A 12,573-nucleotide genomic window follows, 5' to 3' on the forward strand; every position below is an offset into this window, starting at 1 on the left:
TATAGGAAAGGCACAGGAACAGGACACTGTTACTGCATTCTCCGGGGATTCTAACTGACTTTTGATGCTTTCACTGGCTGGAGTAGGGTCACAACTGTCACGAGTAGGCTTCAAATGAAGTTACTGTGAAAAGCCCCTAGTCGCCACATTCCGGCGCCTGTCCGGGGAGGCTGGTACGGGAATCTTCCCTGTCTGGAGCCCACGTCAGACAGATCCCCACATACCTGGCAATCGGTGTCAGAGTCCAGTCCATCCCACAGGGTCATGAATTGTGCTTTCATCATGGCTGTTGCTTCATGGTCATTGCAGGAACGGTTCCTCAGAAAGGAATCTAAGCAGGATTAAAACAGGCACCACAGTGAAGATCAACGGCCGGCATTAGGCACAGAGCCTGGGACACAAGGGCAAGGCAGCTTGGATTGTTTACAAACTCACACATCATCCCCAATCTCGAAGCGCTGGTCTGGCTGATGGGTTTGAATCATTTAGAATCACGGAATGGTTCCAGCTCCCTTAACCTCTCGCTGCCTCCTCCCCGCAGGACTGCAAATTCACTCTCTTCAGGCAATCCTCATGTTTCCCTTTCGTGGGGCTCGACTGTATCTGCCTCCGCCACGCTCTCAGGCACAGCGTTCCACATCCTAACCGCTCGTTGCATCAAGAGGTTTTCCCTCACGCTAGCATTGCATCTTTCAGGGCGGCACGGCGGCGCAGTGGTTAGCACTGCTGCCTCACGGCGCCGAGGACCCGGGTTCGATCCCGGCCCCGGGTCACTGTCCGTGTGGAGTTTGCACGTTCTCCCCGTGTCTGCGTGGGTCTCACCCCCCCACAACCCAAAGGTGTGCAGGGTAGGTGGATTGGCCACGCTAAATTGCCCCTTAATTGGAAAAACATAAATGGGTAATCTATACTTATGAAAAAATAACGATAAAATACCATTGCATTTTTACCAATCACTTTAAGTCTGTCTTGAGCCTTCCGCCCATGACAACAATCTCTCTCCCGGTCTACTCTGCTCAGACTAACTCCCTCCTCATGACTTTTAACACCTCCATCAAATCTCCTCTCAACCTTCTCTTGACTGAAGAGAACACTCCCAGCTTCTCCAACCTATCCCCGTAACTGAAGTTCCTCATCCCTGCGACCATTCTCGTGGATCTTTTCTGGACCCTCCCTAATGCCGTCACTTCCTTCTGAAGATGTGGAGCCCAGAACCGGACACAACAGACCACTTTTAACAATAATCTTTATTAGTGTCACAAGTAGGCTTGCATTAACACTGCAATGGTGTTACTGTGAAAATCCCCTCGTCGCCACATTCCGGCGCCTGTTCGGGTACAGAGGGAGAATTCAGAATGTCCAATTCATCTAACAGCACATCTTTCGGGACTGTGGGAGGAAACCGGGGCACCGGGAGGAAAACCACGCAGACACAGGGGAGAACGTGCAGACTCCGCACAGGCAGTGACCCAAGCCGGGAATCGATGTCGGGTTCCTGGTGCTGTGAAGCGGCTATGCTTCCAACTGTGCTGTCCAACTTTATCACAACTTCCTTGTTTTGTACTGTTGTACTGTGCAGCTATTTATAAAGCCCCGGACAGTGTGTGCTTTCTTAACCCCTTTCTCCACCTGTCCTGTCACCGTCAATGATTTGTGTGTGTAAGCCCCAGGTCCCCCTCTCCTGCACAACTGGTAACTCAGAATAACAACACACTCGGGAGTGAGTTACGGGCTGGTTTGGCAAGTGGTTTAAAAGCAGAATAATTAGGTTTACAAAAATGGGCTTCAGTTGAGAGGAGAGTTTGGAGAGGCTGGGACTGTTCTCCTTAGAGAGAAGGAAGTTGAGCGGAGATTTGAGAGAGATGTTCGAAATCGTGAGGGGGTTGCAGAGAGTAGAGAGGGAGAAAACGTTCCTGCTCGGAAAAGGATCAAGAACGAGGGGGGCAACAGATTTACAGTGATCTGCAAAAGAAGCAAATGCGATGGAGAAAGAACTCTCTCGCACAGCGAGTGGTTTGGGTCTGGAATGCACTGGCTGGGAGTGAGGTGGAGGCAGCTTCAATCGAGGCCTTCCAGAGGGTATTGGATGATTATTTGAAGAAAAGCAACGCCCAGGGGTGCGGTGAAATGGCAGGGGAATGGCACTAAGTCACGGTGCTCGCTTGGAGAGTCGGTGCAGACACGACGGGCCGAATGGCCTCTTTCGGCACCGTAACAATTCTGTGATTTACGATGATCTCTTTTCTCTTGCAGGTTCTGGCAAAGAAGTAAAGTTTTGGGAAAGAAAATTTCTCAAGTCCCAAGTCGTCGTAACGCACCGAATGAGCACCTACCTATTTCATCAATGAATATGATACAGGGTTCAATTTTCGCAGCCAACGAGAAGACAGCGGCTGTAAGTTTCTGCGACTCTCCATACCACTTGTCCGTTAGTGTCGAGGCCTGCATGTTGATGAAGTGACAGCCCGCGACGCTCGCAGTGGCTTTGGCAATCAGGGTCTTCCCACAGCCTGGGGGGCCGTACAGTAACACACCTATTCAGGAACAGAGGGAAGGCTCTCGTTGGCAATCCATCAGGAATACAAAGTGTGACACATATCAAACATAGACACTCAGGTTCCAAAGAGAATACGGGGCAATGGTTCAGGTCGATGGCGATCAAACACAAACATTTGGCTTTTCTCCATTCGGACATTGACACATCACACATTTCAAGCTTTACTAAGTTTACCAACACTCAAAACTTACAGGTAATCTGCCCTTCCAGCAGGGACCAAGACATGGTGTGGGTGAAAAGGCGCTCTGCCAACTCGAGGACACGTGGATAAAGTAATAAAAATACAAACATCATCATGGGCTTGGCAGATCAGTTAGAGGGAGCTTTACTCTGGATCTAACCCCGTGCTGTACCTGTCCTGGGAGTGTTTGATGGGGACAGTGTAGAGGGAGCTTTACTCTGTATCTAACCCCGTGCTGTACCTGTCCTGGGAGTGTTTGATGGGGACAGCGTAGAGGGAGCTTTACTCTGTATCTAACCCCGTGCTGTACCTGTCCTGGGAGTGTTTGATGGGGACAGTGTAGAGGGAGCTTTACTCTGTATCTAACCCCGTGCTGTACCTGTCCTGGGAGTGTTTGATGGGGACAGTGTAGAGGGAGCTTTACTCTGTATCTAACCCCGTGCTGTACCTGTCCTGGGAGTGTTGGATGGGTACAGTGTAGAGGGAGCTTTACTCTGTATCTAACCCCGTGCTGTACCTGTCCTGGGAGTGTTTGATGGGGACAGTGTAGAGGGAGCTTTACTCTGTATCTAACCCCGTGCTGTACCTGTCCTGGGAGTGTTTGATGGGGACAGTGTAGAGGGAGCTTTACTCTGTATCTAACCCCGTGCTGTACCTGTCCTGGGAGTGTTTGATGGCGACAGTGTAGAGGGAGCTTTACTCTTTATCTAACCCCGTGCTGTACCTGTCCTGGGAGTGTTTGATGGGGACAGTGTAGAGGGAGCTTTACTCTGTATCTAACCCCGTGCTGTACCTGTCCTGGGAGTGTTTGATGGGGACAGTGTAGAGGGAGCTTTACTCTGTATCTAACCCCGTGCTGTACCTGTCCTGGGAGTGTTTGATGGGGGATAGTGTAGAGGGAGCTTTACTCTGTATCTAACCCCGTGCTGTACCTGTCCTGGGAGTGTTTGATGGAGACAGTGTAGAGGGAGCTTTACTCTGTATCTAACCCCGTGCTGTGCCTGTTCTGGGACTGTTTGTGGGGACAGGGTAGAGGGAGCTTTACCCTGTATCTAACCCCGTGCTGTACCTGTCCTGGGAATGTTTAATGAGGACAGTGTAGAGGGAGCTTTACTCTGTATCTAACCCCGTGCTGTACCTGTCCTGGGAGTGTTTGATGGGGACAGTGTAGAGGGAGCTTTACTCTGAATCTAACCCTGTGCTGTGCCTGTCCAGGGAATGTTTAATAAGGACAGTGTAGAGGGAGTTTTACTCTGTATCTAACCCCGTGCTGTTCCTGTCCTGGGAGTGTTTGATGGGGACAGTGTAGAGGGAGCTTTACTCTGTATCTAACCCCGTACCACACCTGGAGGATGGAAAGTTTCCAAATGCTAATTTTGGGTTGTGCAACGTTAAAAATAAGACTTTACCCCAAGTTACGAGGCACTGGAATTATCGAATGCTCTAAAGTCTTCACCACACCTCAGATATTACCCTGTCTGTGTTCCAAATACAAATGGACCCTCACCTTTTGGGGGCTGGAATAGCTTGGATCCATGGAATAAATGTCTCTTCTGGAATGGGAGAATGACTGTTTCTTGTAGTTCAGTGATAACTTCGTCCAGGCCGGCGATGTCTCGCCATGTCACCTATTGGAATGCATCGAGAATTATATTTACATCGGTGGAAACGATGGAAAACACAGCGAGTGCATTGACAACTATTATGTAACCAAACCAATCTAAACATCAGTCAGATGAATGATGAGTTAACCTGTTCTGCCATGAGTCGGGATAGCAAAAAAACCTCCTGGATTTGTAAAGCGGTTTTCAGGGAATCTTAGGCCAGGACGTTATCCTGGGTGAGAGTTTTATGTGGTGGGGAGAGGTGGGTTGCAGTTGTAAGTTTGAATACCCATAAGACTGGACTGCTGAATGTCCTGCAGAATTTAACTATCGGGCTCATGTAAGTGGGATTCTGATTGACAGGGGAGAGGTCAGGGGAGTGCTGACGAGAGCAGGAGGGGCAGTGAGGAAGACATTGGTGGCGGTATCTGATGGGCCAAGATTTTAGGAGGTGAGGACGTAGACGGATGCAAGGGAGGGTTTGCTGGGTAGTTTGTTGTGCCTGGAGGAAGCATTCCTCCTCCTCGTGACTGTAAAGGCGATTACATAGAACATAGAACAGTACAGCACAGAACAGGCCCTTCGGCCCTCGATGTTGTGCCGAGCAATGATCACCCTACTCAAACCCACGTATCCACCCTATACCCGTAACCCAACAACCCCCCCCCCCCCCTTAACCTTACTTTTTAGGACACTACGGGCAATTTATCACGGCCAATCCACCTAACCCGCACATCTTTGGACTGTGGGAGGAAACCGGAGCACCCGGAGGAAACCCACACACACACGGGGAGGACGTGCAGACTCCGCACAGACAGTGACCCAGCCGGGAACCGAACCTGGGACCCTGGAGCTGTGAAGCATTTACGCTAACCACCATGTTACTGTGCTTACCTCACGGATTCAGCCCTCTCACTTCCGTTAAATTGCCAGATTACCCAAGGCCTGGGAAACCCAGCCAACTGCTGGGTTTAAACAAAATAAAATAAAATGAGAAGAGGTACGCAACTCATTGTCATGTTTAAAATCTGCTTCCCGGGACTGGGTGGTGCCTCTCGTTCCACCTTCATCAAAAGCGGGTGTGAGCCGGTTTGGTTCCTCTTTCTGAATGATCGCCTCTGACACAACTCCAACACTTCCATTTACATAGATACATAGAAGACCCTTCAAGCCTGCTCTGCCATTTATCACAATCACGGCTGATCATCCAACTCAATAGCCTAATCCTGCTTTCTCCCCATAGCCTTTGATCCCATTCTCCCCAAGTGCTATATCCAACCGCCTCTTGAATGTATTCAAAGTTTTAACATCAACTACTTCCTGTGGTAATGAATTCCACAGGCTCACCAATCTCTGGGTGAAGAAATGTCTCCTTATCTCTGTCCGAAATGGTTTACCCTGAATCCTCAGGCTGTGACCCCTGGTTCTGGACACACCCATCATTGGTAACATCTTCCCAGCATCTACCCTGTCCAGTCCTGTTAGAATTGTATAAGTCTCTATGAGATTCCCCCCTCATTCTTCTGAACTTCAGCGAGAACAATCCCAACCTAGTCAATCTCTCCTCATATGACAGTCCCGCCATCTCTGGAATCAGTCTGGTAGTTTCCGGGAGTTCAAATTCAATGTCGACACCAGTTGAGAGCCTGGCTCTTTCCCAAATGGCCCTTCCCCCATCGCTGCCATTCCAACTCATTTTGTGCGTTGTACGTCTACATGTTTAGGATTGAAATAAACTCCCCCAAAAGACTTCCTCCTTTAAGCCGTGACTTCATGCTTTGCTTGCCAGACCAGATAGCACGGTCCAGGCGCAGATAAGCACCTGACCAAATTTCATTTAATAGGGCAACAAAACGCAGAGAGAAAGCACTCACCTTCAGTGTTCTGGGATCCACCAGGTGAGCCGCTATTGTCAATTCATACTCCGAGAGATTGAGTCCTTCCACACCAATCTGTTTCATCAGCCTTGCTGCCTGTTGAACAGTTCAACAAACACAATTTGGCTGCAGTCGCACTAATGCCGGCGAAGTCTGTACATTTAAACTGCCCCAATCAGTGTCAGAAACGATGGGAGTGGTGGGGGCAGGGGCCGAATACGGACAACCGGGCCCTTTTGTTCCTGCTGTCAACAAGTGCAAACCCCAGTCAGCTCAGGTTAACCTCCTTACCCACAACGTCTGAAATGTTAAGTCAGGCCGGCTGCCCGTCCAAAGGTGAATGTGATTGTCCAGAATTGAATGGCACAGCTGGGGTTGAGAGAGTTAAACCCAGTTCTGAAGCGAGAAAGACTGAGGGATGTGATAGGTTAACTTCAACTGGCCTGTCAAAAAAGCTGATCTCGTCGTGATAAATGAGCTCATCGCATTCCGAACAAACATTTTTCAACACAAGTCTCTCCTGTTTAATCACAGAATCCCTACAGTGCAGGAGGCCATTTGGCCCATCGAGGATGCACTGGCCCTTGCTCCGATAGAACACCCTACCTAGGCCCAATCCTCGCTCCTATCCCCGTAACCACAATCATGGGCAATATTAGCACGGCCAATCCACCTAATCTGCACATTTTTGGACTATGGGAGGAAACCGAAGACCATAGGACTTAGGAGCCGAATTAGGCCACTCGGCCCATCGAGTCTGCTTCGCCATTCAATCATGGCTGGTATTTTCTCATCCCCATTCTCCTGCCTTCTCCCCAATAAGCACCCGGAGGAAACCCATGCAGACACGAGGAGAACGTGCAAACTCCACACAGTCACCCGAGGCCGGAATCAAACCCAGGTCTTGGCGCTGTGAGGGTCACTGCGCCATCTTTTTAATAGCGGCGTGGACTTAACAAGCCTACCTTTTTCTTGGCCTCGATCTTCGGCCTCCTTGCCGGATCGATGATATCCACCATCCACTTGATGCCAAAGTACGTGGCAGCGCCAAACACCGTGAGGCGGAAGAGCGTCCCGAGCACCTCACTCTGGCTCAGCATCGTGCCAGTATGTCCTTTGAGGGTTCATTCAGCAGCATGTTCGCGACTTGTTAAACTGTGACAGATTTAAAAAGAATCAGAGGTAGCAGGGTGCTTGGCAGCCAGTGCCTTTCAGCTGACCTACGAACAAAATGACAGTGGACTGGGCTTTCATCAGTCTGGATCCCCTCAAAACTAGGCAGGGGTTTGTCGATGCACCCTGGGATGAGTGGTTAGGCCAGGGGAACGAGGCACTGTATCTATAAGGGGCAATTTAGCGTGGCCAATCCACCTACCCTGCACATCTTTGGATTGTGCAAACTCCACAGTGACCCAGAGCCAGGAATGAACCTGGGACCTCGGCGCCGTGAGGCAGCAGGGTTAACCCGCTGCGCCAACGTGCTGCCCATATGTGTAACAGAGTTTTGAAACCAGCAAGCAATAAGTGGGGGGGGGGGGGGGGGGGGGGGTGTTGAAACGATCAACGGAAGGAGAAAAGGGGGGGTGGGAAAGAGGACATCAAGCAGAGCATAGAGCAAGCAGGGAGCCAGAGGGGTGAGTGGCAGGGACGCACATGGGTGCAAGCCTAACAAAAATAGGAGCCCCATATCCGTGCCGATGTTATTTTTAGCTGTATGCCTGCTTGTTTGCCATATATATGTGTGTGCACCCATATGTGTAGATTCCTCTTCATTGTTGTGTGATAGCACTGGCAAAGGCTATTATAAATAAGTTTAATACCAATAAAAGGATTTTTTACAAAAAGGTTTGAGCGTTCTTGGAGCTGCACTTATCCGGGCAAGGCATTTTGGGTGGCATGGGGGGGGGGGAAGAGTATTCTTTGGCAAGCCGCTGACCTGTTCTGGTGGCAGCCACAGCCAATTCAGTTTCTGCTCAATGGTTAAACCCCTGGGATGTTAGCATGGAAGGGGAGGAATTTGGCAATATAGTTAGAGAGAGGCTTTGAAAGGCCTTCTTACACTCTGGTGGAATTGTGGACACTTGTCTGCACCAGAAGGCCAGGACATGTAAACACGTGCTCCCTGCAGAGAGCAGGCGCCGGCACTGCCAACAATGCGCACGTGAAGGGGACCGGCACTGCCAACAATGCGCACGCGAAGGGGACCGGCACTGCCAACAATGCGCACGTGAAGGGGACCGGCACTGCCAACAATGCGCACGCGAAGGGGACCGGCACTGCCAACAATGCGCACGTGAAGGGGACCGGCACTGCCAACAATGCGCACGCGAAGGGGACCGGCACTGCCAACAATGCGCACGCGAAGGGGACCGGCACTGCCAACAATGCGCACGTGAAGGGGACCGGCACTGCCAACAATGCGCACGTGAAGGGGACCGGCACTGCCCACAATGCGCACGCGAAGGGGACCGGCACTGCCAACAATGCGCACGTGAAGGGGACCGGCACTGCCAACAATGCGCACGCGAAGGGGACCGGCACTGCCAACAATGCGCACGCGAAGGGGACCGGCACTGCCAACAATGCGCACGCGAAGGGTGCCAGAGGCCGGCGCTGCCCACGGCGCATGCGCTGGGAACGGAGCCGGCGCCTCCCATTCGCATGCGCCGACACCCCAAGAAGCGCCAACACGGAGAAGAGGCTTTCCCTTTAGTAAAGCGAAAAACCCCGACCCCGTTCGACGGCTGTGCCCCTCACCCGCCTCCGGTCGCTGGGCCTGAGGCGAAACGCTCAGATGTTGGCCCGCGAGGTTCACGGACGCTCACAGCCGCCGCCATCTTCCCCCGCGCGACCGACAGTACGGTCCGGCTGGAAAACGGGGTCCGGCCGATGGTTCCGCTCTGGCTCGAAAGGTCCTACCCTGCCACACATGCTTGCATTTCCTGCTCAAACAACTTCTGAAAATTGTATACCCGTGTGGCGTCTCTTGCATCCATTCATTTGCAAGTTCCACTGATTAAAGAGGATTTGAAAATAAATCTATTTATTACATTAAATGTCAGGCAACTGACACTATGCAGCATTTTAGACAACGGTTGCAACTCATTCACATACCATGCATTCGAGCTGACATTGTGGCGACTTTTATACAGGGTGGCACTGCGGTCAGCACTGCTGCCTTGCAGCGCCAGGGACCCGGGTTCGATTCCGGCCTTGGGTGACTGTGTGGAGTTTGCACCTATTATAATAATCTTTATTAGTGTCACAAGTAAGCTTACATTAACGCTGCAATGAAGTTACTGTGAAAATCCCCTCGTTGCCACATTCCGGCACCTGTTCGGGTACACAGAGGGAGAATTCAGAATGTCCAAATTACCTAACAGCACGTCTTTCGGGACTCATGGGAGGAAACCGGAGCGCTCGGAGGAATCCCATGCAGACACGGGGAGATTATGCAGGCTCCGCACAGACAGTGACCCAAGCCAGGAATCGAACCTGTGAAGCAACAGTGCTACCACTGTGCTTACATACCGCTGTTCGACACTTCACATTGTGTCATATTGCTTTCCAGCCACTTCAATAATTTTTGAGGCACAGTCAGTTGTAATGTTGGAAACATGCCAACTTGTACACATCAATCTCCCACAAACAGCCGTGAGGTGGATGACCAGGGCATCTGTTTTTAGGAGCAGGAGTGGGCCATTTGTTTTCAAGCCTGCTCCGCCATTTGAGATGATCATGGTTGATCCTTTATCTCAACAGAATACTCTCCCCATATTCAAAAAAAGAACAAAATGAAGTTCAACACAGGAACAGACCCTTCGGCCCTCCAAGCCTGTGCCGATCATGATGCCCTAACTAAATTTAAAAAAACACTTGCCTTACTCAGTCCGTATCCCTCTATTTCCTCCCTATTCATGCCTCTTAAATGTTGCTAATATTGCCTGCTTCCACCACATCCTCTCCACTCTCTGCGTGGAAAACCTACCCCTCATATCCTCCTTAAACTTTCCCCCTCTCACCTTAAATCTGTGCTCCCTTGTAATTGACACTTACACCCTTGGAAAAAGCCTGACTATCCCCCCTCTCTATGCCTCAGAAATATGTAGACCTCTATCAGGTCTCCCCTCAGCCTCCGTTTTCCAGTGAAAACAATCCTAGTTTATTCAACCTCTCCTCGTGGCCAACACCCTCGAGACCAGGCAACATCCTGGTGAACCTTCTTTGCCCTCTCTCCAAAGCTTCCACATCCTTCTGATATTGTGGTGACCAGAACTGCACGCAATACTCCAAAAGCAGCCTAACCAAGGTTTTATACAGCTGCAACATGATTTCCCAACTCCTGTACTCAATGCCCTGGCTGATGAAGGCAAGCATGCCATTAGCCTACTTAGATCACCGTGGTCACCTGTGCTGCCACTTTTAGGGAACTGTGGTCCTGCACGCCCAGATCCCTCTGTATGTTAATGTTCCTAAAGGTTCTACCATTTACAGTATAATTTATACCTGGATTTGATCCTCCAACATGCATCACTTTGCATTAGTCCAGATTAAACTTCATCTGCCATTTCTGTGCCAAGACTACAATCTATCTATATCCTAGTAAGAAGTCTTACAACACCAGGTTAAAGTCCAACAGGTTTGTTTCAAACACGAGCTTTCGGAGCACAGCTCCTTCCTCAGGTGAATGGCGAGGTATGTTCCAGAAACATTTATATAGACAAAGTCAGAGATGCCCGGACAATGCTTGGAATGCGAGCATTTGCAGGTAATCAAATCATTATAGATCCAGGGAGAGGGATAATCACAGGTTAAAGAGGTGTGAATTGTCTCAAGCCAGGACAGTTGGTAGGATTTTGCAAGTCCAGGCCAGATGGTGGGGGGTGGATGTAATGCGACATGAATCCAAGATCCCTGTTGAGGCCGCACTCATGCGTGCGGAACTTAGCTATAAGTTTTTGCTTGGCAATTCTGCGTTGTCGCGTGTCCTGAAGACCGCCTTGGAGATCGCTTACCCGGAGATCAGAGGCTGAATGCCCTTGACTGCTGAAGTGTTCCCCGACTGGAAGGGAACGTTCCTGCCTGGTGATTGTCGCACGATGCCCGTTCATTCGTTGTCGCAGTGTCTGCATGGTCTCGCCAATGTACCACGCTTCGGGACATCCTTTCCTGCAGCGTAAGAGGTAGACTACATTGTTCGAGTCGCATGAGTATGTGCCGCGTACCTGGTGGGTGGTGTTACCACGTGTAATGGTGGTATCCAAGTCAATGATCTGGCATGTCTTGCAGAGATTGCCCTGGCAGGGTTGTGTGGTGTAGTGGTCGCTGTTCTGAAGGCTGGGTAATTTGCTGCAAACAATGGTTTGTTTGAGGTTACGCGGTTGTTTGAAGGCCAGTAGTAGCGACAACGCAGAATTGCTGAGCAAAAATTTGTCTATATAAATGTTTCTGGAATGTGAGGTCTTGCACTTTGGAAAAAAGAATCCAAGCATAGACTACTTTCTAAACGGTGAGAAAATTCATAATGCCAAAGTACAAAGGGATCTGGGAGTGCTAGTCGAGGATTCCCTAAAGGTAAACATGCAGGTTGAATCTGTGATTAAGAAAGCAAATGCAATGTTGTCATTTATCTCAAGAGGGTTGGAATATAAAAGCAGCGATGTGCTACTGAGCCTTTATAAGGCTCTGGTTAGGCCCCATTTGGAGTACTGTGTCCAGTTTTGGGTCCCACATCTCAGGAAGGACATACTGGCACTGGAGCGTGTCCAGCGGAGATTCACACGGATGATCCCTGGAATGGCGGGTCTAACATATGATGAACGGCTGAGGATCCTGGGATTGTATTCATTGGAGTTTAGAAGGTTAAGGGGAGATCTAATAGAAACTTACAAGATAATACATGGCTTAGAAAGGGTGGACGCAAAGAAAATGTTTCCGTTAGGCGAGGAGACGAGGACCCGTGGGCACAGCCTTAGAATTAGAGGGGGTAAATTCAGAACAGAAATGCGGAGACATTTCTTCAGCCAGAGAGTGGTGGGCCTGTGGAATTCATTGCCACGGAGTGCAGTGGAGGCCGGGACGCTAAATGGCTTCAAGGCAGAGATAGATAAATTCTTGATGTCGCGAGGAATTAAGGTCTACGGGGAGAATGCTGGTAGGTGGAGTTGAAATGCCCATCAGCCATGATTGAATGGCGGAGTGGACTCGATGGGCCGAATGGCCTTACTTCCACTCCTATGTCTTATGGTCTTATGGAACATACGGGGCAACACGGTAGCATGGTGGTTAGCATAAATGCTTCACAGCTACAGGGTCCCAGGTTCGATTCCCGGCTGGGTCACTGTCTGTGCGGAG

At 50.2% G+C, this 12,573-nt stretch overlaps 1 protein-coding gene across 6 annotated transcripts in view; it reads right to left on the reverse strand.

Moving 5' to 3' along the window:
- LOC119957317 (ATPase family AAA domain-containing protein 1-A-like) overlaps positions 1-12,573 on the reverse strand; it is a 32,008-nt gene that overhangs the window by 4,671 nt on the left and 14,764 nt on the right. For 4 of the 6 annotated variants that reach the window (XM_038785196.1, XM_038785195.1, XM_038785192.1 and 1 more), the window contains exons 1-6: positions 8,977-9,078; positions 7,185-7,374; positions 6,217-6,315; positions 4,246-4,366; positions 2,334-2,534; positions 225-331 (exon numbers count right to left, since the gene is read on the reverse strand). In XM_038785196.1, coding sequence (XP_038641124.1) covers positions 225-331; positions 2,334-2,534; positions 4,246-4,366; positions 6,217-6,315; positions 7,185-7,319 — 663 coding nt within the window. In that variant the 5' untranslated portion in view covers positions 7,320-7,374; positions 8,977-9,078. Of the gene's footprint in view, positions 1-224; positions 332-2,333; positions 2,535-4,245; positions 4,367-6,216; positions 6,316-7,184; positions 7,375-8,976; positions 9,079-12,573 lie in introns of those variants that run through there. The other 2 variants (XM_038785194.1, XM_038785193.1) reach the window with 1 other exon arrangement.

The sequence above is a fragment of the Scyliorhinus canicula genome, chromosome 26 (assembly GCF_902713615.1).
Source record: "Scyliorhinus canicula chromosome 26, sScyCan1.1, whole genome shotgun sequence".
NCBI lineage: Eukaryota > Metazoa > Chordata > Chondrichthyes > Carcharhiniformes > Scyliorhinidae > Scyliorhinus > Scyliorhinus canicula.